This window comes from Gopherus flavomarginatus, chromosome 6 (assembly GCF_025201925.1).
Source record: "Gopherus flavomarginatus isolate rGopFla2 chromosome 6, rGopFla2.mat.asm, whole genome shotgun sequence".
Classification (NCBI taxonomy): domain Eukaryota; kingdom Metazoa; phylum Chordata; order Testudines; family Testudinidae; genus Gopherus; species Gopherus flavomarginatus.
Window position 1 is genome coordinate 44,014,189 of NC_066622.1, and position 21,591 is coordinate 44,035,779.

At 44.7% G+C, this 21,591-nt stretch overlaps 1 protein-coding gene across 2 annotated transcripts in view; it reads left to right on the plus strand.

Annotated features, from left to right (window-relative positions):
* Nucleotides 1-4,218: 4,218 nt before the first annotated feature.
* The window catches only part of NT5DC2 (5'-nucleotidase domain containing 2), a 61,877-nt gene continuing 44,504 nt past the window's right edge, over nucleotides 4,219-21,591 (plus strand). The window contains exons 1-2 of one of the 2 annotated variants that reach the window (XM_050957817.1): nucleotides 4,219-4,771; nucleotides 19,436-19,620. In XM_050957817.1, coding sequence (XP_050813774.1) covers nucleotides 4,435-4,771; nucleotides 19,436-19,620 — 522 coding nt within the window. In that variant the 5' untranslated portion in view covers nucleotides 4,219-4,434. Of the gene's footprint in view, nucleotides 4,772-9,765; nucleotides 9,886-19,435; nucleotides 19,621-21,591 lie in introns of those variants that run through there. The other variant, XM_050957818.1, reaches the window with a different exon arrangement.

A 21,591-nucleotide genomic window follows, 5' to 3' on the forward strand; every position in this document is an offset into this window, starting at 1 on the left:
GGTCAGAGCGGCTGGAAAGGGACGGGCCTAAGGAGCGCGGTTCGTGATGGGCTGTAGCCCAGGGCGGGGCCTGGCAGGTGACAGGGAGCCGCAGCGGCTGTGCGTGGCTTCGGCTCGTGTTCTGTCAAGTCTGCTTCGGGCCCTGTGCGTGTGCGGCTTATCGCCCCGCCCCTTCCAGTGCGTCTGTAGGTCACCGCCTGCGGCGAAGGGGGGCCAGTGAGGGGCCGAGCCAGTGGCTCTCAGGCGAGAGCCGGGAAGCCGGGCCCTGGCTGGGGTGCTGGCCCCTTGCCGATGGCTCACAGGAAGGGGTTTGGGGAGCTACCGTGTTGGTCTCTTGGCGATGGCTCTCAGGCGAGAGTCAGGGTGCCAGGCTGTTGGCTGGGGCATTGGCCCCTGGCTGATCGTTCTCAGGCAGGGGGCCCGGGTGCTGTGCCTTGGGCTGGGGTGTCAGTCCCTTGCCGAAGGCTCTCAGACTTGGGGCCAGGGTGTGGGTACCTAAGAGGAGGTACTGCCCCCTTGCTAGCTATCTTTGTGGTCAGGGGCCCTAGGCCAGGGTTTATCCCACTTGCTAATGCCTCTCACTATCTGAGTAACTTTCTATGTTGCTTATCTGTGTAACAGACCAGGAAAAAGAAGGAGGAGTACTTGTGGCACCTTAGAGATTAACAAATTGATTTGGGCATGAAGCTAAAACCCACTTCATCAGATGCATGGAGTGGAAAATACAGTAGGAAGATATATATCTATAGATATATATAGAGAACATGAAAAGATGAGGGTTGCCTTACCAACTCTAACGAGATAAATCGATTAAAGTGGGATATTATCAGCAGGAGGAAAAATCACTTTTATAGTGGTAATTGGGATGGCCCATTTCAAACAGTTGACAAGAAGGTGTGAGTAACAGTAGGGGGGGAAATTAGCATGTGGAAATAGTTTTTAGTTTGTGTAATGATCCATCCATTCCCAGTCTTTATTCAGGCCTAATTTGATGACTGTTGGTTACTACCAACCCCCTCCTGTGATTTCAAGGTTGTCGTGAGCGAAGAGTTTACTGCAGAGCCTTACATGGAGGTGTGACACCCAAACTGAGGAATCAAATGGTACCTTCAAATAAGCAAATTTACACATACTTTTCCCTAGACTGAGGAACCCCCAAATGTCAGCCTGGAGAAGTGAAACTGAATTAACCCTAAGAGATAGTACTGTGCAGCGAAGCAGCTTGCCAATGGATCAGTGATGCACAATGACACATGGGCACAGAATGTTAAACCTGAAATCCTATCCTGAACAGTGGTATGTGTTTACCTCTGATACAGAGCTGATGGCTCTGCTCCTTTCTCCCATTTGGGCAATACCAATAAAATATTTTCTTTAGAAAGTAACTAGTTTACTTTCTGCATTACACCTGTTCCAAGCTGCTAACTCCAAGCACATCTGAACAAGTCTCTAATATTGAAAGCTGGCTTTCTGCTGCTATAAACCCCATCAAACAACAGAAAAGGTTAATGAGGTATCCATCTCATGTTTAAATTTCTTTTGTGGCTCTGCTTGGCCACTGCCTCTAGCACTGCATTTCAGAGAAAGTTCATCCTTCCATGTGCAGTAGAAGGTGCAATTGCATTTGGCTAGCTTTCACAAGGAAACTGAGGCAAGAGGTCAGTTTTCATTTTCAGATGATCCAGTTAGTACACTGGGGTTTTTGAGCAGCAGCTTATCCTTGAGGTAGAAGAACGAGATACACAAACCCCAGCAATCTTCCCTCTATCCCAACATTAGTTTGTTTTAATAGCAGTAACCCCATCGGGGGACAGCCACATTTTTTTCTTCAAGGTGACCTGTCTGTATTCTTACTTTTGGGATATACTCTGCTTCCTGAGCTCCATGCCCTATATGTCAAGAGGGCTTTGAGTTTTTACATGGACCATTAAGAATTCAGAAGATTTTTTTTTAGTTTATCGAGTTCTGTGTAAAGGGAACGCCATTTTCATTCAGTGCCTGTGTAAATTGAGTAGATTATAAATTGAGTCCTGTTATGCCTTAGCTAGGATCACAATAGCTAGGGTCATTGGTTTTATTCTGCTGGGGCTAAAGTGGCATCAGTGGTCTGCCTCTACAGTACTTCCCATTTTAGAAATCTTCAGAACTGATAAGTGGAGTTCTGTTTGCACACGGGCATCTAGATCTGGTACTTACTTAACAGGGCACTTCTACAATCCCTGTTCTGCAAAAATAGCATACATAATCCAGCCCCATTATAATAAATTAACTTAACACTGTACTTGGACCAAATATGTGTGATATATTGTGGTCCAGCGTTAAAAGCTTGAGTGCACAACTGAACTATGTCAAGGGTGTAGTAAAAAGTGGGTTTTTGTCTAATATTTTTCAGTTTAGGCATTTTTTTTTCATTCCCAAGGGTTTTAAAAAATATTTAAAAGAGAGAGAAACAGCATGTTGACTTGCAGGATCTTTCTTTATCCTGTTGAACCCTGAGGTGTATAAGGGTATCCATCAGTTTCCACCATTTATTTTGGTCTTGTGCTGGTTTGGCAGGAAGGGACTGTCCTCAATTTTTTTTTCTGTCCAGGGCTGACTATATTATCTGTGCTTAAGTATGTAATTATTTGGGAAGAACTTAGTTTTACTTAATTCCAAAAGGAGACATAACTGCTTGCAAGACAGGATTGATTTAAATATTTCTAACTGTATTATAGAGGGCAAGGATTAATTTATTTTATTTTAATTAAAATACAGTTTAATGCTTTCAAGAAGTGTGACTGATAATGGGATTATGAATGCTATTTCTAAATAAATTTATTGGCAGCCTACTAAATATGCCATCATTCCATGTTTTTATCTCATCATGTAAACCAAAATAACCTGATCATAATGTCCTGGGACAGTGTTCAATGTGTGTGTGAGGTGTGTAATGATCAGTTGTTGAAAGACTCATAGGTAAGGCTGAGAGTCTGTCATGGAGGTCACGGAAGTCACAGATTCTGTGTGAAACAGTGGGGAGAACTACAAGTTCTGTGCCGCCGTGCAGCCCCGGGGTCCACACGTGGCGGCTGTGTAGACGGGGCGTGCTGACCTGTAGAGACTGCCCCCGCAGCCCCCGAACGCTGGCTCCTCTGCTGCCAGCAGGTGCGTCTGATCTCAGGGCCACCTGAGCAACAGCACTGGTGGTCCCAGGCCGGCATGGCTGTCCCCCACTAGCAGCAGTGGCAACAGTTTTTGGCCACACACCCCCATCGACGAGCACCAGCGGATGCCCCGGAGTCCCCCCTCCAGAGCAGCAGCTGCACCCCTGGAGCCCCCCAGAATACCAAAACCGTAGTCATAGGTGTATAGTACAAGTCATGGACAGGTCACTGGGCCCTGAATTTTTGTTTATTGACTATGACCTGTCCGTGACTTTTACTAAAAATGTCCATGACTAAATTCTTAGCCTTACTCATAGGCCATGGAATTGAAGCAAAAAAAACCCCTTCCCTTTAAAAGTTGTTTTGGTTGCATCTATAATAGCACCAGTGGAGTTCTAGTGTACACAATGCTCCAGCAGCTTCCAGGGTTTTTTTTTCCTTCTAATTTTTATTTTTTTACACAGCTTTCAAATCTGCTGACTTGTAAAAATACATGAAGAGGATGGAATATTGTCTGCAATAGAGCTCCCAGCAGTACAGCTGAACTGATGATAGCACTAACGGGTTTTTCCCTTAACTTCCCTAATGTAGATAAGGCCATAGAAACGGAATATAGAGAAGATAGCATGCATCTACTCCATCTTCCCGTGTACGGGCAAAATTATTCTCTTTACTGCTTTCCTCTGTGGTCAGTCTAGTTGGAAATAACTCGGGCTACTGGACTCTCCCATTCCTTGTTTAAATAGTAACTGAGAAGAACGGAAGTCACATCCCCTTCCCCCACGCTGCCACGCACACCAAAAACCCCAAACTACGCAGAGCCCTGCGCACCGCTCCCGCAGGACTGCAATAAACAATATTTAAATACCCTCCAGCTATATGGGCGAAATGCTTCATGGGAGCTGTAGTACTTGGCGCGTCGGTTGCCTGACCAGGGCCCCAGTGAAACACTGGGGAGAACTACAAGTTCCGTGCCGCCGCGCAGCCCCGGGGGCCACACGTGGCGGCTGTGTGGACGGGGCGTGCGGGCCTGTAGAGACCACCCCCGAACGCTGCAGAATCGTGGATTGGCCGCGTGGCCCGCCTCGCTCGGCTGCTCATTGGCTGGCAGCTCGGAGTTAGCTGCCGCGGTGCCCGAGCAGCAGGCGACTGGCTGGGCGCTCGGTTTGCAGGGTAGCGGGAGCGGTGCATGGAAGCGCGCGCGCGGGGCTTCAGACCCTTCCCAGAGGGCTGCGGTTCTTCGGGCCCGTCTTAGGTTCCGCGCCTGCCGGGGAGCCGCAGGGAGACCATGGCCGCTGTCGGCTTCAAGGCTGCGGGCAGCGGCTTGTGGAAGGGCAACGGAGCTGGCTTGCAGCTGGCCGCCGCCGTCTTCTGCCAGAGCTGCAGCTCCGCCGCCAGCAGCGGCCCTGGCGAGGGCAGGCGGGCGGGCTGGGGCCAGCAAAGGGCTCAGCACCAGTCTGCGGGGCAATTCCCACCCCCGGCAGCCCCAGGCAGAGCCCGGAGAGCCGGGGAGCCCAGCCCGGCCGCAGCCGGCCCCCTGAGCAGCCAGCCCAGCCCTGCTGAGGGCGCCGACACTAAGTCCTACCTATGGGCCAGATACCACGAGATGAAAAAGCTGGTGTATGGTAAGAACCGGCTTCGGGCACTGCGCCTGCGGCATCCTGCAGTGCCTCGTACTGCTTCTCAGCTCCCGGCCCACGCTGCCCCGGGGTCCGGGCTGTGCCCTGCCTCCGGCTCAGGGAGGACGGGGAACCGCTAGAGACTAAAGTGCTGCCAGCAAACCAGCCACCCGTCAGACCCAACCCCGTCCCGGCTGTGCCTCAGGCAGCCGGTTCCCCCGCGGGGAAATTGCCCTGCGGTCAGTCTCCGAGCGTGCACCCCCGGGGCTGTGCGCCAACAAACTCCTGCGCTTGCAATCAGTCAGCAGGTGGGCAGGCTCTCAGCCCCGTGGGTCGCAGCACGGGCCCTGCCCAGAGTGGTGGTCTAGATACTGCTTGTAATGCCCAAGCGGCTCTCTACACAAGCATCACCATAACGGGCACTAATAGCCAGCTTCCTTAAAGGGTGGGGCATGCATCTGCCCCAGCAAAACTCAAGACTTGTAAATCGCCACTTAGTGTTGCCAGGACACTGGAACCGTTTGACTATGTGGTTGTTTACTGGTGGTGAATTATGACTCTGACTTTTGTTAGCGGGCAAGGCGATGGGTACAGAACTCCTCTTTGGAATACTTTCCATATCAAGATATTAGGCGTGGACAAACTTGTCACCAGTAGTTTGTTGTACCTGTTCTGTGGTTAAATGCAGGACTTCGGTCTCCAAGGCTGTCAAACCAGCACCTTCCGGCATCTCTTTGCTAAATTTTCTTAAACTGCTTGCTTACCCAACACAAAGTAAAGGAGGATATTCTCCTGTGGGTTTATTAGTCCCTGGAATGCCCTGAGTAAGCAACCTTGCAAGGCTAGGCACAGTCTGACTTTTTTCTTTTTCTACTGTGAAGTAGCTGTTTGTAAGGCTGTTATTGTTAGGAAGAGGAAGAAAGTGCGCCTGTTGTTTAGTTATATTCATCTATGAAGACAGTGCTGCTGCTGTTTAGATTTACTTGTTTTGTCATGAATGTTTTCCAAACAAAAAAAAAAGTGATTATACAATGTAAGGTTCTGTATGTTCCTTAGTGGGATGTGCAAAGGTAAGTACTGTGTGTCCATAAGAGACAATAGGAAGTATTAAGTATATGCTGTCAGAATGGGTGTTAGTTTTAAGTCTCAAGCTGCAAAGGCGTTCCAATTTGTCAGAGTCCTAATGTTGCTCTAGCAGTGTCTTGGAGCTCATTTTTCCTTTTGTTTCATGCTAGTATTAAAAGAGGAGCGAGAACCTCTCAATTTAAAATATGTGGTGGTAGAAGCTATTACAATCTCTTGATAAATGTTTATTTAGAAACTTCACGTGCAGACTTCTTGACATGGCTAACTATGCCTTTTTTTTGTTTGCATTATTACAACAGTGTGCATTTGTATGTGTTATCACAGATTTGTCAATCTGTGCGATATGATTAGCAGTACCAAATGCAGAGTGCAAAATATGAGAAGTAGCTAATGTGCATGCAGAAGAATAGTCTTCTTTTTTTCTCAGACCTTTAGTAAGGTATTTTCCATACACTGTATAAAAAAGTCTGTGATTAATAACAGGGCACACATGAAAACACACACACACCTATTATTGAGTCCTGGCAGGAAAAAGTGTAAATCCTGAATTCTTTGTGTCTCATAACTTTTTTTATGACTAAAACTGACTTACACCAAACTTGGTGTCAAAGGTTTGCTCCTTGACTGACAGTTATTTCAAGGTTCAGTGTCAAATGAGCCTCTCTGGATGAATTGCAAAAGTTTGAGACTGACTACAACGGAAAATGTTGTCAGATCTTTGAATCAATGTCATGTCTGGGTAATCTTACAAATTCTGTATGTTATGAACACTCTTCTTCACCTATAAAACATGTCTCTTTGCATTTTCCCCCATTATCAATGCTTATCAAGATGTAAATAGAAACTCTGCCTTTTGTAATCAGCTTTTGGTGACTGCTTAGTTCATTAATGATACCACCTTAAAATCTCTTCTGGTGTGAAATGTTCTTTGCTGATTGAATGAGTTGGAATAGAATAATATATAGGGAAGCTTCTGTATATACACACACTAAACAACAATGTTATGGGTTTGGTGCAGGGAAGCACCATGCATCAGAAGTTCACAGCTTTTTCCTGGAGTACTGGAAATGCATTATACTGTGGTGTGCTTGAACATGGCAGTAAAGTTAATAGCTATGCAAAAGCTGATGTGATTAGAATTATGCACTTTTACATTATTGCATACTTTTTTCAATACAGCTTCCTTTATGGTATCTCACCATTCAAAACATTTTATATATATTAACAGCTGTTCTAGCTTTATGCATTTTATTAAAATACGGAGACCACAGTATATAAATAATGTGATATGGCAGAGGCATGGTCTGGGAAGAATGAGCTGTATAGGAACAAGGAGGTGACAAAAATCACATGCTTTTGGGGATAATCTTATTACAGCCGGGGTGAGAAGTCACTCTTTTTTTTTTTTTTTTTTCCTCTTTCCTCCCTTCAGTCCCATCCAGGGCCAGCCATTAACAATACTGCATATTGCCCATGTATGTTTTAAGAGTTTTTTTTCAGATAAAGCAAACCGAAAAAAATCAGTTATTTGCTGCTGGAGGCAGAACATCAGGCTTGGTGGATGGATAATCTGAACCAATATGTAAATTCCTTTTTTTTTAATGACACCCTTGGACTACCTTGGCTCAGCGGGTAGTGATTGATCTATCACAGATTGATTTATCATGTGTAGTGTAGACACGATAAATCCATCCCCTATCACTCTCCCGTCAAGTGCTGAACTCCAGCTCATCGAGAGGTGGAAGCAAAGTTGATGGAGGAGCCGTGGCAATCGAACCTCGCGTCCTCACGGCGTGGGGAAGTCCAACTAAGATACATCGACTTCAGCTATGCTATTCTTATGGCGGAAGTTGCATATCTTAGGTTGCTTCCCCCCCACCGCCCCCAGGGTAGACCAGGCCCAAGGGAGTAGGATCTAGTGGTTTTGTTAGTGATACTGAGATCATGGTACTGAATTGTGACACAAGTGGAAAACAAGTGATGATTTGGCAATGGAGAATTAGATGTGTCCATTTCTAGGTATTGCTGAAGAGAGATGATGGTAAATTGAAGCTTTAACTTGGATTTTGGGAGAGACTAAAGCCAGCGGTTAATTTGTAGTGAAAGAGTTGTCTGGAGCTCAAACAGATTTGTTACTTTCATAACTGACGCAGCAAGCCCAGAGGTGCTGGGGCTATGAACTGCGAAGTCTAGAGGTGCTGGGGCTCAGCCCTGGCACAAATTATGCATTTACTAAAGCAGGGATTTAAGGAATGAAGACATGCAAATTCAAAACATTCTCCACCAAAATTCACGTGCAAGTGACTTCCAAAATATTACTAAACGTGCCTCCCAAACTTGTAAAATAAATTAAGGTGAAGTCAGATACCAGAGTTCCTGAGGTGAGGTTGTAGGGGAAATGGTGGTATTTTAGGAACGGTTTAGTGGTATTGCGTATGTTGCATGATTTGAATACGTTGTCGACTCTTGGCTATGGCTGAGAGCTGATGAGTTTGGGACATGCAGAAAGGCCTGATCTGGAAAGGGCCTCCTGGACTCCTGTTGTTGCTCATGGTTCCAAACTGAGAAGGGTGCTTGGCCCCTTGAAAGATGAGGCCCAAAGGTGCCCTCCTGCCCCCCCAAAAATAAATAAAATAAAATAAAAAAAATCTAAATGAGCTTGGAAAAAGGGTTGCAGAGAGGATTGGAGATGGCAGCTGTGAAGTTGTTGCTGTGTGTGTTTGACCTTTTGATTTTTATTTTTTATTTATTTATTTATTTTTTACACAAGTGTGTAAACTGTGGGATAATTGATGTGCTTTGAGTAACTGAATGTGGTTTTTTTTTGTTTTTTTTGTTTTTTTGTTTTTTTTTTTTTCAATGAGATGGTGTAAAATAAGAAGAGAAGTCTGGGCTTTTTTGATGTTGATCCCTGTATATCATAGGATGTCTGTCTTTGATCTAGCGCATATTAATTATGAACATGTTGCAAGTCTCAAGCAGGCTCAAAGAATAGATGGCTCTGTCTTGTTGGTTTTCAGTATAGTATCACTTGTTGTAGATCACTCTTAAAACTAGCGTTCATAATATGTTGCAACTTAAGTAGTTTCTGTTGGGCAGAAGTAGTAGCTAAATACCCAAAGAGTTGCTATCACAATAGGTGCTTTACAAATCACTTGGGTTTGGGAGGTATCATGGCTTGGTGGATTGAGCAGAGACTGGGAGTCTGGAGATCTCTAGATTCAGTTCCCAGTTCTGTTGTTCACCTCTTTCACCTTAAGCAAGTCACCCTCTACCTCAGTTTCCCCAAATGTAGAACAAGGGTAATACCTAAAGCTCTTTGTAGGGCTCTAGACATCTGTACTTGAAAAATATTTTTAGAATGAAATTGCTACTTTAAACTCAGCAAAGTCAGCATTGTTTCAGCATCATCTTTTGTCATTTAATACCCTTTGTTAGACCTGCACTTTGAGTGCAGGGCCTATTAGTCTTTGCCAAGATGGAGCCTACTGCCTTAATACCAGAGAGCCAGTTGTGGTGCTGGAGGGTGTCTACCATAAGAACAAGGTTCCTGTACTGGCTGCTATAGTCACAACTTTTTTTTTTTTTTTTTTTTTTTTTTAACTTCAGCAACTCCTCACTTAACATCATCCCGGTTAATGTTGTTTTGTTGCTGATCAGTTAGGGAACGTGCTTGTTTAAAGTTGTGCAATGCTCTCTTATAATGTTGTTTGGCAGCCGCCTGCTTTGTCCGCTGCTTGAAGAAAGAGCAGCCTGTTGGAGCTAGCTGGTGGGGGTTTGGAACCAGGGTGGATCGACAGTGGCCCGGCCGTCTCAGTAGCGTAGCTGGTGGGGTTCGGCGGAAGCAGCTGCTTCCCCTCAGGGCCAGAGGAGCCGCGGAGTGGCAGCGGAAGCGGTGCCTGCCGGCCGGCACTGCCACCTACACAGCCGGAGGAGCTGCGGGGCTGCAGGCTGGCGCAAAAGCTGCGCCTGCCGGCCGGTGCAACCAAACACTGGGACAGGAGCCGGGGACAGGTGGCAGCACAGGAGAGAAGGTAAGGGGTGGGGGGTCTGGTCTGGGGGCGTGGCCAGAGGAGGAGTTTTTTGCTCCCCCTACACTGAAAACCTGGCTATGCCACTGGGCAGGCTATCAAGTGCCGGGTAGTTCAGCTGTCCCTCCACCCACTGCTGTATGCTGATTCTGCCCTGTGCCTTTGAGCTGCTCTTGGGAGCCTCCTGCTCGCTGTATGGACGGGTGGGGGAAGAGGGGTGCTAATGTTAGGGTATCCTCCCTACTCTGTGGAGGAGTAGTGGGAAGGGGAAGATATGACAGGGCTCAGGATGGAGGCAGCTGCTGTCCTAACTTGCTGATCTACTTAAAAGGCAGTGTACTTAAAGGAGTAATGTGTGTTTCTCTCTCATATGGTGTGTATCTTTCACACACACACACACATCTGTCTCTCTCTTCGATGCTATGTCTCCTCCCTCCATTGGTGCTGCCTTGTAGAGTGTGAGGCTATGTTAACAACAGTGTGTTTAACCCTTGAGGGCTCAGCTGAGTGCTAGTTCATCATTTAACAGTAAGGCATTTCCTGGGAAATATTCCACCCTCTGACTCCACCGCCTCAACCAAGCTTCACAATGATAATTGCTATGTACAGTATCAAATTTTGTTTAACACTTGTCCGGTGAAAAAATTTCCCTGGAACCTACCCGCCCCCCATTTACATTAATTCTTATGGTGAGATTGGATTTGCTTAACATCATTTTCTTAAAGGAGCATTTTTTCAGAACATAACTACAATGTTAAGCGAGGAGTTACTGGTACTTTAAAGTTTTTCAGATGCTGCTGTAAAACCTACAAAACACCACTTTGGAAAATAATAAGAGGTACTTGGAACTAATAATGAAACTAGACACTTCTTGGGGTTTTATTAATGCATATTTGAGGCAGGTGATTGAATATCAGGCAAAAAAATAATTTGCACGCAGAGTGCTTTTTAATGGGCGACATAGAGGAGAATTATGGCAAATATAGTGCATCTTATCACTATTCTTATTACTTGGTACTAAACATATGAGATTTGGAAGCTAATGCATATGGCATTTTAAATTCCTTGGGGGGTATAGGGACTGTCTTTTTAAAACATTTTGGGTCTGACACTGAAGTGTTGAGAGTTTCCTTTGGATTACTGAGCACTTTTATCTACCACTGGAGAAAAATGGGAGCTGAAGATGCACAACACGTGGCAGGAAATATTTGGCACCTACTATGATTGGACATTTTTCAAGTCAACATAGGTCATATGAGATCCTGAAGTTTTTCACTCATTTTTTTTTCAATACGTTGCCCAGCTATTCACAACTGTGCTCTCATTTTAGGTGTTAGGTATCATTGATCTGTAACAGTTGTGGAACATTGCTGTGCAAGAGCAATGCAAGTTAGAACCTGGGAGTGTTTTTAAATTAGCACTAGCAGCTGTTCAGTATTTCAGATGACTTGCAATATTTAGGAGTGAAGGGTATTGCAGGCATTTTGGTGATTGCATAAGTGTGAAAAAGCATCTAACCAATACCCTTGCCTTCTGGCTGAAGTATGTACGCTAAGTTTCATCACAGGGAGTATATTCATGAGCTGATTTTATAAGTCCTTGAGCAGTCATGTTTTAACATGGCAATGTGACTGCTTCCCTAACCACAGCAGAGTTAGTAGCAGTTGTAATACATTAGTTAGGCAAATTCTGGAGGTTTTTTTTATTTCAGGAGTTTGCTCTTTTTGCCCATACAGTGATACTGCTTCTATTAAGTCATACGCTCACTGCCTGCGTAAAATGCTGACTAGACAGTGACTAACTATGATATTGCTGCTAACTGCAAAATGCTGCAGGATTTCAGTACAAGGAGCAGCCCTGTTTTTGGCAGGCTTCCTGTTTTTGGAAGGGCCATTTTCCACTTGAGTTTCTCCTGTTCTAGCCTCTCATTCATTTTTTCCAAGCATCACCTATTTAAATGTGGTGTTCATAGCTGTTGGGCACCGAGCAACATAATGTTGACCTGCCCTGGAATGAAGTTTTTCTGGTGCTGACCTCCATTATTGAAGTGCATGTTGTAGGACTAGTCTCTGTCCTACTATATGGTGAGCCTTTCACCTAGTGCAGTGGTGTTCAAACTCCAGCCCTGGGGCCAATTGTAGCTATTGAGGTTCAAAATTGTCACCCTCAAGAGTGACTGTATTAAGAACAACATTTGTATTTGATCATGAACTGAAAATGTGTTCGCTGAGCCAGGCTATGCAATTTTTAAACTGAAGAGTTTGAATTAATCCCATTGCTCAGGGTGCTACCTCCCCAATTTCCCCCTGCCAAAGCCTATCAGAACTGGGGATGTTGTTAGAACTTGGAGTCTTTTCACTGCTACAGCTGTTTAGCAGTTCCAGGAGAGCTTTTGGCTGCTTCACTGCCTTCCCTGCCAGGGAGAACAGGATATGGACTCAACTGACTCTGCCAGGACCCAAGGATGACTCCCCTCCCTACACAAGACAGCCCAGGAGAGAGGGTAGAAATTGAGAACTACCAACCAATTATGGCTCCCTGATTCTGTGTCTGTTACCCAGCCCTAGAGCAGATATGGCTTGTACTTGTTGGAGACTCCCCGTGCTGGCAGGCAACTTGAAGCTGTTTTCTCTCCCTTTCCCCTGTCGAAGAGTGACAAAGGAAGCTGTATGGGACAAAGAACGTGTCCCAGAGTATTGACTATAGTAACTTGACCTCTTTGAATAGGTTCAGCCCCTGTACTGAAAAGGTTGGACGTTACTGCCTAGTGTTCAGATATGCTTTGACATACATTTACACCTTCCATTACTTTCCATGAGCATAGTAGAATTTGAAAGAGCCATACCTCATGGCTTGTAATTGGTCAAACATGATTCCTAATGGAACTCAGATCCCTGTTCCTCGTGTGCAATCAGCTGTACACACTCAGTGTCTTACTCTGTTATAATATCTAGCAGAGTCCAACACAAGACATGGAGAATATAAAACAAATATTTATATAATGCAGGATGGATGACTCTCTCAAAAAGCTCAGTACTTCCCTCTACCCATTAGAGGCATGGTTCACTTCAGGTAGGGTACAGGATACAGAAAAGCCCTGAAGTGTCTTGATGTGGGCCTGCTAGGGAGAGTGCCAGATGTGTTGGGACTCCACCTTAAAGAGCAGGAGGAAGGTGGGAATTAGGACTGGTGGTTATTTTACCAAAACACAGTTCACTAATTCTTAATTTCAGCTGAATTCACCTGACTTGGAAAAGCTTTCAAATGGAACCTAAACAGAAAGTCCACCAGAGTGAGGTGCCTGTTAACTAGTGATTAAGAACGGCCGTTAAAGTGTCTGGAGTGCTGTTTCAAATGTAAAATTAAGGTTTGATATTTTCCTAGAAGAAACAGGAAATCCTGCTCGGGGGGTGGGGGGATAGCTTATACTGAGATGGCTTGATGTGGTGCCTGTGAGTATCAGAGCCACGTTCATTATAACAGTGAACAGCTTGCCATCTGGGTACATCATAGACTATCACTTTATCATCTGGTGAGCAAGGCAACTATGCTGGCCATGAGGTGAAGCTGAGCATGATTCCTTGTCAAAGACAAAATGATTTGTAATGAAGCTGATATGTATGACAGGCCTGGCACTGATCTAATATGTGTTTGTGCAGTACACAGCCTTCCTTCAATGGGCATCTCAGGTGGGCATCTGGAGCTTTTGTTTTAAGATGCAATCAAACACATGTATGTTGTAGAGGAAAAGCTCTTTATCCAGAGCCAAGTGAAGATGTTGCAACTGTTCTTTGCTCTAACTAAAGATGGGGTTGAAGAGGGAGAGGAGTATTTTAGGAAAGAGGAAAAATCATAGTATGATTACTTGAATGGTTAAATATTGTTGTGTGGTGAAAACATTGCACTGAGATGTAATTTTGGGGAGAGATCCAAGAAGAGAATGTGCGGAGCGCAATGTGGTTGTGGCAAATAAGGTGAAAATGGAAACGTTTTTCTGCTACAGCACTGGTTCTCTTAAACTTTTAAATAAGGTGGGTGGACATGTATTATGTGAGTGCCAATGGCATGGGTGACTATCTAAGGTGTTGGAGTGGAATAAAGTTAGTGGCCCAGCATAAGGATGGGAGAGCACCAGAGAGGCCATGTGGCACTGTAGGCTTGATGGGACAGAAATATCTGAAACTGATTGGTTTCAAGGAAACACTTGATGCCTGGTAAACTGGCCAACTCCAGTTATATACACACACATAAAACTTGCTCTCTGTGCCTAGAGAACCTCAAAAAGGACCAACAGTTTTTTATTTTTAACGTGGTGACAGTTGTCGGCTGGATAGCTAGAGAGTGTCCCCCCCCATACACTCTGCCCCCTCCCCTCCCAGAGTCACGGCTCAAGCATTAGGATTGCATATTTTTCCCACACCATCCCATGTGTCTGGATGTAATTAGCAAAGCACTATGTAGTTGCAGAGCTAGAAGTCAGTCTGCATCTGGCGTTACAGTAAAGGGGATATAGGGATGCATGATGCTTTGGGATTCAGACCAGACCAGCAAGGGGTTGTCACTGCCTGCCTTGTAGCTCTTGGTACCTTAAATGCTAGTTTGTTGTGGCTGTCAGCTCTGATACCAACAACCAGCAGACAAGCATGCAGGTTACACCCTGACTTCTACTGACCAGGTATTTTTTTTGCAAGTGACCCCCAAGATCCACCCAGTCCCAAATTTTCCCCCAAACCATCTGCCCTGTGACACACTGCTGAGGTTCCCAGAGCAATGCTGGTGCTAGGCATAAGCAGGCTAAGCAATTGCTTAGGGCCTCAAACAGCTCAGGGGGAGCCTCCATTCTCTTTTTTTAGTGTGGGGAGGGGGAAAGACCCCAAAATATTCCTGATTAGGCCTCCAGTGGGCTAGCACTGCCTCTGCCCACAATTGTGAATTACTGTTATCTTTCTCAGCCTCAGTGAGAATGTTGCTACTGCTAAGCTCTGTGACAGCTCCCTGACACACCAGCTTGTCTGCCCTTGCCAGCAAACTCTTCAGGACTCTGCAAGCACACATCTTGAACCCCAACTCTTGAGTTCCCCAGAGACTTCTCCCTGCCATGTCCCACCCCCACCGGGAACAGTCAGAAGTTGTTTGTTGCTCCTTTAAAGAGACAGTACACTGCAGCTCAGTAATTTAACTGGGATTTGATAAACACTCTTGTTTCAGTTGCAACATTGAATTTGTTTCTAGTGAAAGTAAAACAAGTTTATTGAACAAAGTCAGGTTTAACTGATATCAAGTAAAAGGAGTAAAGAGAAAAATGGTTACAAACTAAGAGTAAAAATATGCTTCTAAGGATGTGCCTGCACTTAAAATGCTACAGTATCACAGCTGCACCATAGTAGCACTTCCATGTAGACGCTACCTAAACTGAAAGGAGATGTTCTCCTTCAGAGTACATAATCTACCTCCTCAACAAGTAGTAACTAGCTTGATGGAAGAACTCTTGTCAACCTAGCGCTGTCTATGCGGGCACTTGGGTTGACTTAACACTGACACTCAGGTATGGATTTTTCACTGACCTAATTTTCTAGTGTAGTCTAGGCCTAAAACTAAAACTTAACTTCAGCAAGGTGCAATCTTTGCCTGAGTAGGCATCTCACCTATATTCGGTTTCCAGAGACTTCAGCCCACTGGGTTGAAGGATCCAGTGTTCCTGTGATTTCAAAAGCTCTGTCCCCTTGATTCCCCCAAGTGATGGATAACTATGGGGTTCTCTCCCTTTGTTTTAATAATTCAGTAGCTTTTGAAATATGTTCTTTGAAAAGTAAGCCCAGACCAAGCTAATTGACATTGGTTCAAGAGGCACGTAGGTTTCCTGCTATTCTTCTCTTCTTCTTGGCTTCCCATCTCCTTGCTGATTTGTATGTAAATAGGGCTTGTTTGTTTTGATTCTGTAATGCTTCATTTACATTGCAGACAGGTAGACAGCTGCCTTCCCTCCTGTCTGGGAAAGAACCTGTTTCTCCCTGTATTTAGTCACAGACTTTAAATCTTATTTGTGAGGATCCGTAATTCCTCATTGTGTTGATGAATGTTTCACAGTGATATTAATCACTAGAGTGTCAGGTCTTTTATGAAAGCCTGTTACTTGATACACTTTTATAATACAGTAATACTGTATACAATCAGTTGATTCAATTGCTTATCTTTTGAGGTTCAGCCCCTGTGTCTTTATAGCCAAGAGGCTGTCTCTGTCCCACTCCCTAGTTCAGGGGTGGGCAAACCTTTTGGCCCGAGGCCCACATTGGGATTGCAAAACTGCATGGAGGGCTGGGTAAGGAAGGCTGTGCCTCCCCAAACAGTTTGTCCTCTACCCCATATCTGACCCTTCCCACTTCCCGCCCCCTGACTTCCCCCCTCAGAACCACCAACCTATCCAACTGCCCTGCTCCTTGTCCCCTAACTGACCCCTCCTGGGACCCCACCCCCATCCAACCCCCCTGCTTCCAGTCCCCTGACTGCCCCAATCCCTAGCCACACCCCTGCCCCCTAACAGGCCCCCCTAGGACTCCCATGCTTATCCAACCACCCTGTCCCCTGACTGCCCCTCAGTCCAGGCCCTCTTACCATGCTGCTCATGCTCAGCAGGAGCATGCACCCCCGCTGCCCAGAGCACTGCCCATGTGGCTGTGGAGGGAGGGGCTGGGGGCTCACCTCCCCGGCCGGGAGCTCAAAGGCTGGGCAAGACGGTCCCATGGGCTGTGGTTTGCCCACCTGTGCCCTAATTTGATGGTTTGACAAGCTGGTGTTTCAAGGAGTTGTCACAGAGCTTAGAGTAGTGAAACTTTCACTTGCTGGGGGCTGAGGAGAGTATCTCAGCAACTCACAATGCTGGGAAATCCAGCAGAGTGTCACAGGGCAGAATGTGCTGAGGGAATTTGGGACTGGGAGGGTGTTGGGATCATTCAGCAAACAGTACCTGGTTGGTAGAAATCAGAGTATGACTTGTGTGCTTGTCTGCTGACTGTGGTGGTGTCTGGGCTGAGAGCCATAGCAGCATAGCATTTAAGGCACCCAAAGTTGCAGGGCAGGTGGTGACCCAACCTCTCACTAGTCTGGGCTGAACCCCGAAGTGTCACAGGATGTGTGGTGCAAGCTTGCATAGTGGTTTATTTTACCCTGACTTCAACAGGAGATGAAGGTACTCACCCCTCTGCAGGTTTGGATCCTGTTGTGGTGAGAGCTGGGTGGGTCCTTTTGCGTTTTTTTTTTCCCCCTTTTCCTTCCAAAAACTTATGTCATCCAGCCATGAAAGTCCGCCTATCACACGTTCATGCACTTCAGTGATTTTATAGGGACAGTTCCTATTTTTGAGTCTTTTTCTTATATAGGCTCCTATCCCAGTTTTTCACATTTGCTGTCTGGTCACCTTAGTTGTTTTCAGGGTCAGAAAGAAAGGGCTTGTTGAGACTTTCTCTAAACATAGATATTTGTCACCTCATAAACAGTCCTCTGAAAAGTTGTTTGCATTGCTCTGTGATATTATTTTTTTATTATTATTATTTAAAGATAGTAAAGGACTCTGTGTCTGCAAATGCATTCACACTCTTCAGCCTCTTCCAGAAACTGTCTCCAGCTTAGAAGCAGGAAGAGAGCTGTTGTTTTTGCTCTGTAGCCACCAAGCCATCCACTCAGCTTCAGAGGTTTGCTTTCCATTGTAACAGTTCTGCGGCAGTTCTTGCAATATAAAAAAATTCAGACTAATCTGGGAGAGGGGTTCTGACTAGAGGTGAGGTACATTTTCATAATGTTGGTTTCCCCTTCCTACCTTAAAAATAGCTCAAGTATTGCTTTGTCTAAATATTCTGCTACTGTGATCACTTGTATGTTACTGAGTAAACAATAAGTGCACTTGTGGGTTTCACATAGGCTAATACAGCAGTGAGCCTCACCATTTTCTGTAATGGTAACAGATTAAGTCTTAATTGGAACCAGCCAGTGCCACTATCTAATGTACAATAGAGTTTGATTTACTCCAAATTGAGAATCAGAATTGGTTTTGGAATAGCCAAACACTGAGGTTTGGTGTGTCCACAAGTGAATGGGAGGCAGATAGGAGTGCTCCGGAATGGAACCCATAACAGAGACCCATCTCTAAGGGAAAAGAACACCTAAATATAATTATGGGGGTGGGAGTGAGTAATGTGCTATACTGTGTCCCCTGTCTCTTCCCTCCTCTCCCTGCCCCCACGCACAAAGTTACGGAGCCTTATGTGAGGAAGTAGCACTTATTGCGGTTGGTCATCTTGTGAAGACAGTTTGTGGACAATGGCAAGCTTCAGATGGTGTCTGCCCTGCTTTAGGGTATGTCTACACTACCCGCCAGATCGGCAAGTAGCGATCGGTTTATCAGGGATCGATATATCGTGTCTAGAGATGCGATTATATTGATTCCCTGAACACGCTCCCGTTGACTCTGGAACTCCACCAGGGCGAGCGGCAGTAGCGGAGTCAACAGGGGGAGCCGCGGCCATCGATCCCGTGCCATGAGGACGGGAGGTAAATCGAAATAAGATACTTTGACTTCAGCTTTGCTATTCCTGTAGCTGAAGTTGCGTATCTTACATCGACCCCGCCCCTTAGTGTAGACCAGGCCTCAGTGTGGTGTCATAGTAGCCAGCTGAAGGAGAAGATATAAGAACTCAGAATGACTAAACTGTTTAAAAACTTTTTTGTCATTATACAACTGAGCTAAACACTGCACTCATGATTGACTTAAAATGTACCTTGCTGTAAAGTCACAGAAAATTTGTAAGGTCTGGGAGATCTGTTTTGGCAGTAGGTTCTCTGCTTCACTCTGATAAACAATCTGTTATCAGCACTGCACTCTAGGAGCTTAGTGTGTGTGTGTGTGTGTGTGTGTGTGTGTGTGTGTGTGTGTTAATCTGCTTATCTTTCTCAGTGTGCATGAGGAGCAGAGAGTGAAGTAAGAGTAGAGAAAACAAAATAACTAACCAGACCAAATCTGAATAACTCTTTTGTGAAGTCTTTCTAGTTCCATGGCAAGTGGATGACAGTCTTCTAGATCTTTGGTTTAATCATTCTGGACTTCTTACAACTGATGTCTAGATTGTTGTGATGTCAAAGTATGAATAAAAGGATATATTTTATGAAGTTACATACCACAGTTACCTATCACACAGCATGTCCAGCTGGTGCTACAGGTGGCTAGCTGTTGTGATCCAGAAATTTGGCAGGATTAAATCCTCAAATCTATTTTGTTTTAATGTTATGTAGATCAGAAAATCAATAACATTGTTTTACATCTTATCACTAAATGTTAATCTTGCTGTTTTTAAACAATTGCCATGTTCACTAGGCCTGGCTGGAAACTTTATAATGCCTTTTCATGAGAAGAAATATTTTAGTAGTTTTTATATTAAACTTTGACAGCAGGATTACAAATCCCTTTCCTTGGAGGGGAAAAATGAACACTGTTTTACAAAGTAACTGCTCCAGTTTAAAACTAAGATTTTAATTTATGGCTTCCCTCCCCTCCCCCCTCCAGATCTTCTTCCACCAGGAGTCTGCAATCTCCTTAACCCTGCAGCTATCTACGCAAATAATGAGATCAGCTTGAGAGATGTTGAGATCTATGGCTTTGATTATGATTATACATTAGCACAGTACTCTAATTTATTGCACTCTATGATATTCAACACTGCCAGAGACATACTAATTGAACAGTACAAGGTAAGCTTCTGAAAAGAGGATGGGTTTCTTTCATTAATCTTACTGCTTTCTTTTCTCCAAAATCTCTTAGTAAAGCATTCTCTGGAAAATTTGCTTATTACCACTGTGTATGTGTACATTATCTATTGTAGTGATAGCTATGTAATTATATATTTCATGAACCTGGCAAACTGTCTGTTAATCCATTTCCCTTGGGATTTATTGTAACATTGCAAATGTCTAAGCATCTTCAAGGAGTTGCCACTATTTAAAAGAACAACACAAAAAATATCGTCACCACATATCCTCCTAACCCCAAATCAGAAGATGGGCAATAGCCAGTCCTGGGCTAATGATGGGCCCATGTAGCCCTAGAAACAGGTGATTTTATTTTTATAGTTAGAGTATCAGCCAGGTAATAGTTGTATGGGACTTAAGTTTTCTAGACTAAGTTCTTAAATAGGCACATCCTATGATATATATTCTCTTGTCTTGTTTTATTTGACAAGTTAGCAGCACTTTCTGTGTTTAAGAAAATAAATACAAAGCTGGGTACTTCAATATATGCAAATTTCTATAGGTGTGTGGCTGAAACTGCAATATTTTTCCCTAGTGCCCATACCATGTCACACAATGGTTTTGCGATGGCATTTCCCCCAGTCATTTTAAGGCTTCAGGTCCATTCATTCTCTCCTTCCCCCCACCCCTCGAACCCCGTGCCTCACCCATTCTTTCACAGTGGAGCAAAACTAAGTGGTGGGACATAAGACGACCTGTAAGAATCTATTTAAAATTGGGATGGAGGATTCTTCCAGAAAATGGAAAAAAAAATTATCAAAAGAACCAGTATATTTATGCCAGGATTTTCAAAACAGCCTGAGGAGTTAGGCATCTTAACTCCCTGGTGTTCGTTCTCTCTCTCTCTCTCTCTCTCTCTTTTTTTTTTTTAAAGAATTCCAGCCTACATCTTCTACCATATTAGGATCTCTGATATCGTAGTGACGGGTACAGAATAATGCATACAGAATAGGACCCTTAAAGCCTTCAGAATGAATAGTCTGCTCATTGCAGGCTAACAGACGTGTGGCATCTGACAAGATAAATATGGCTTATAAGTAAATCATTGACAATAAAAAAAAAAGGCAGTCTGTAGAATTTGTGGGAGTAGGATGACAGATGCCAGGAATTTTAAAATGGGGAATGTATGATGTTGACTGATAATATCTATTGTTACTAGGGCTTTTTTGGGGGAGGGGAGGGAGAATAAAGGTATATCTCCATATATTTTGTCTCGTAGAACTGGAAGGGACCCCAAAAGGTCATCAAGTCCAGTCCCCTGCCTTTGCTAGCAGGACCAAGTACTGATTTTTGCCCCAGATCCCTAAGTGGCCCCTTAAGGATTGAACTCACAACCCTGGGTTTAGCAAGTCAATGCTCAAAGCACTGAACTATCCCTTCCCCCCACAGACACTTATTAGCCACAGGTAGCTGTGAAAGACTAGGTCGGGAGAGAATCTGTATTTGCAGGGTCCGGGGGAACACTATTGTGAAGAGTCCCAGATGCTGGGAAGGATGGAGGGTATTAGGATATCTATCTCATTGTCTAGCATGAGTTCTAGCTAGAAAGTATCTGAAACTTGAAACTCCACTCCCTCTAGTAGTACTCTACACATTTGTCAGCTTCCTATTTGTGATTAAGTGAAAAAGCATGGGCAGTAGAAAGCTCTGATTCATCAGCCTCTTTCAAGCCCCCTAGCCCTATCCCCCCTTCTTAATAATTTTTTTATGTGTAAGGGAGTAGAGGAGTGTTGTCCCTCAGGGAGTAGCTCCAGTGTCTGCCTATGGCTTTTTTTTTTTGGAGGGGGAGGGTCGTGAAGTTTTTTATCCCAAACTGCAGCAGTATGAACCTGACAAACTTCTTTCTTTTCATTGCTGCTCAGAAAAGACTTCAGCTATGTTACTTTTGCTTGGTGGCTGCTTCAGAGCACTGAC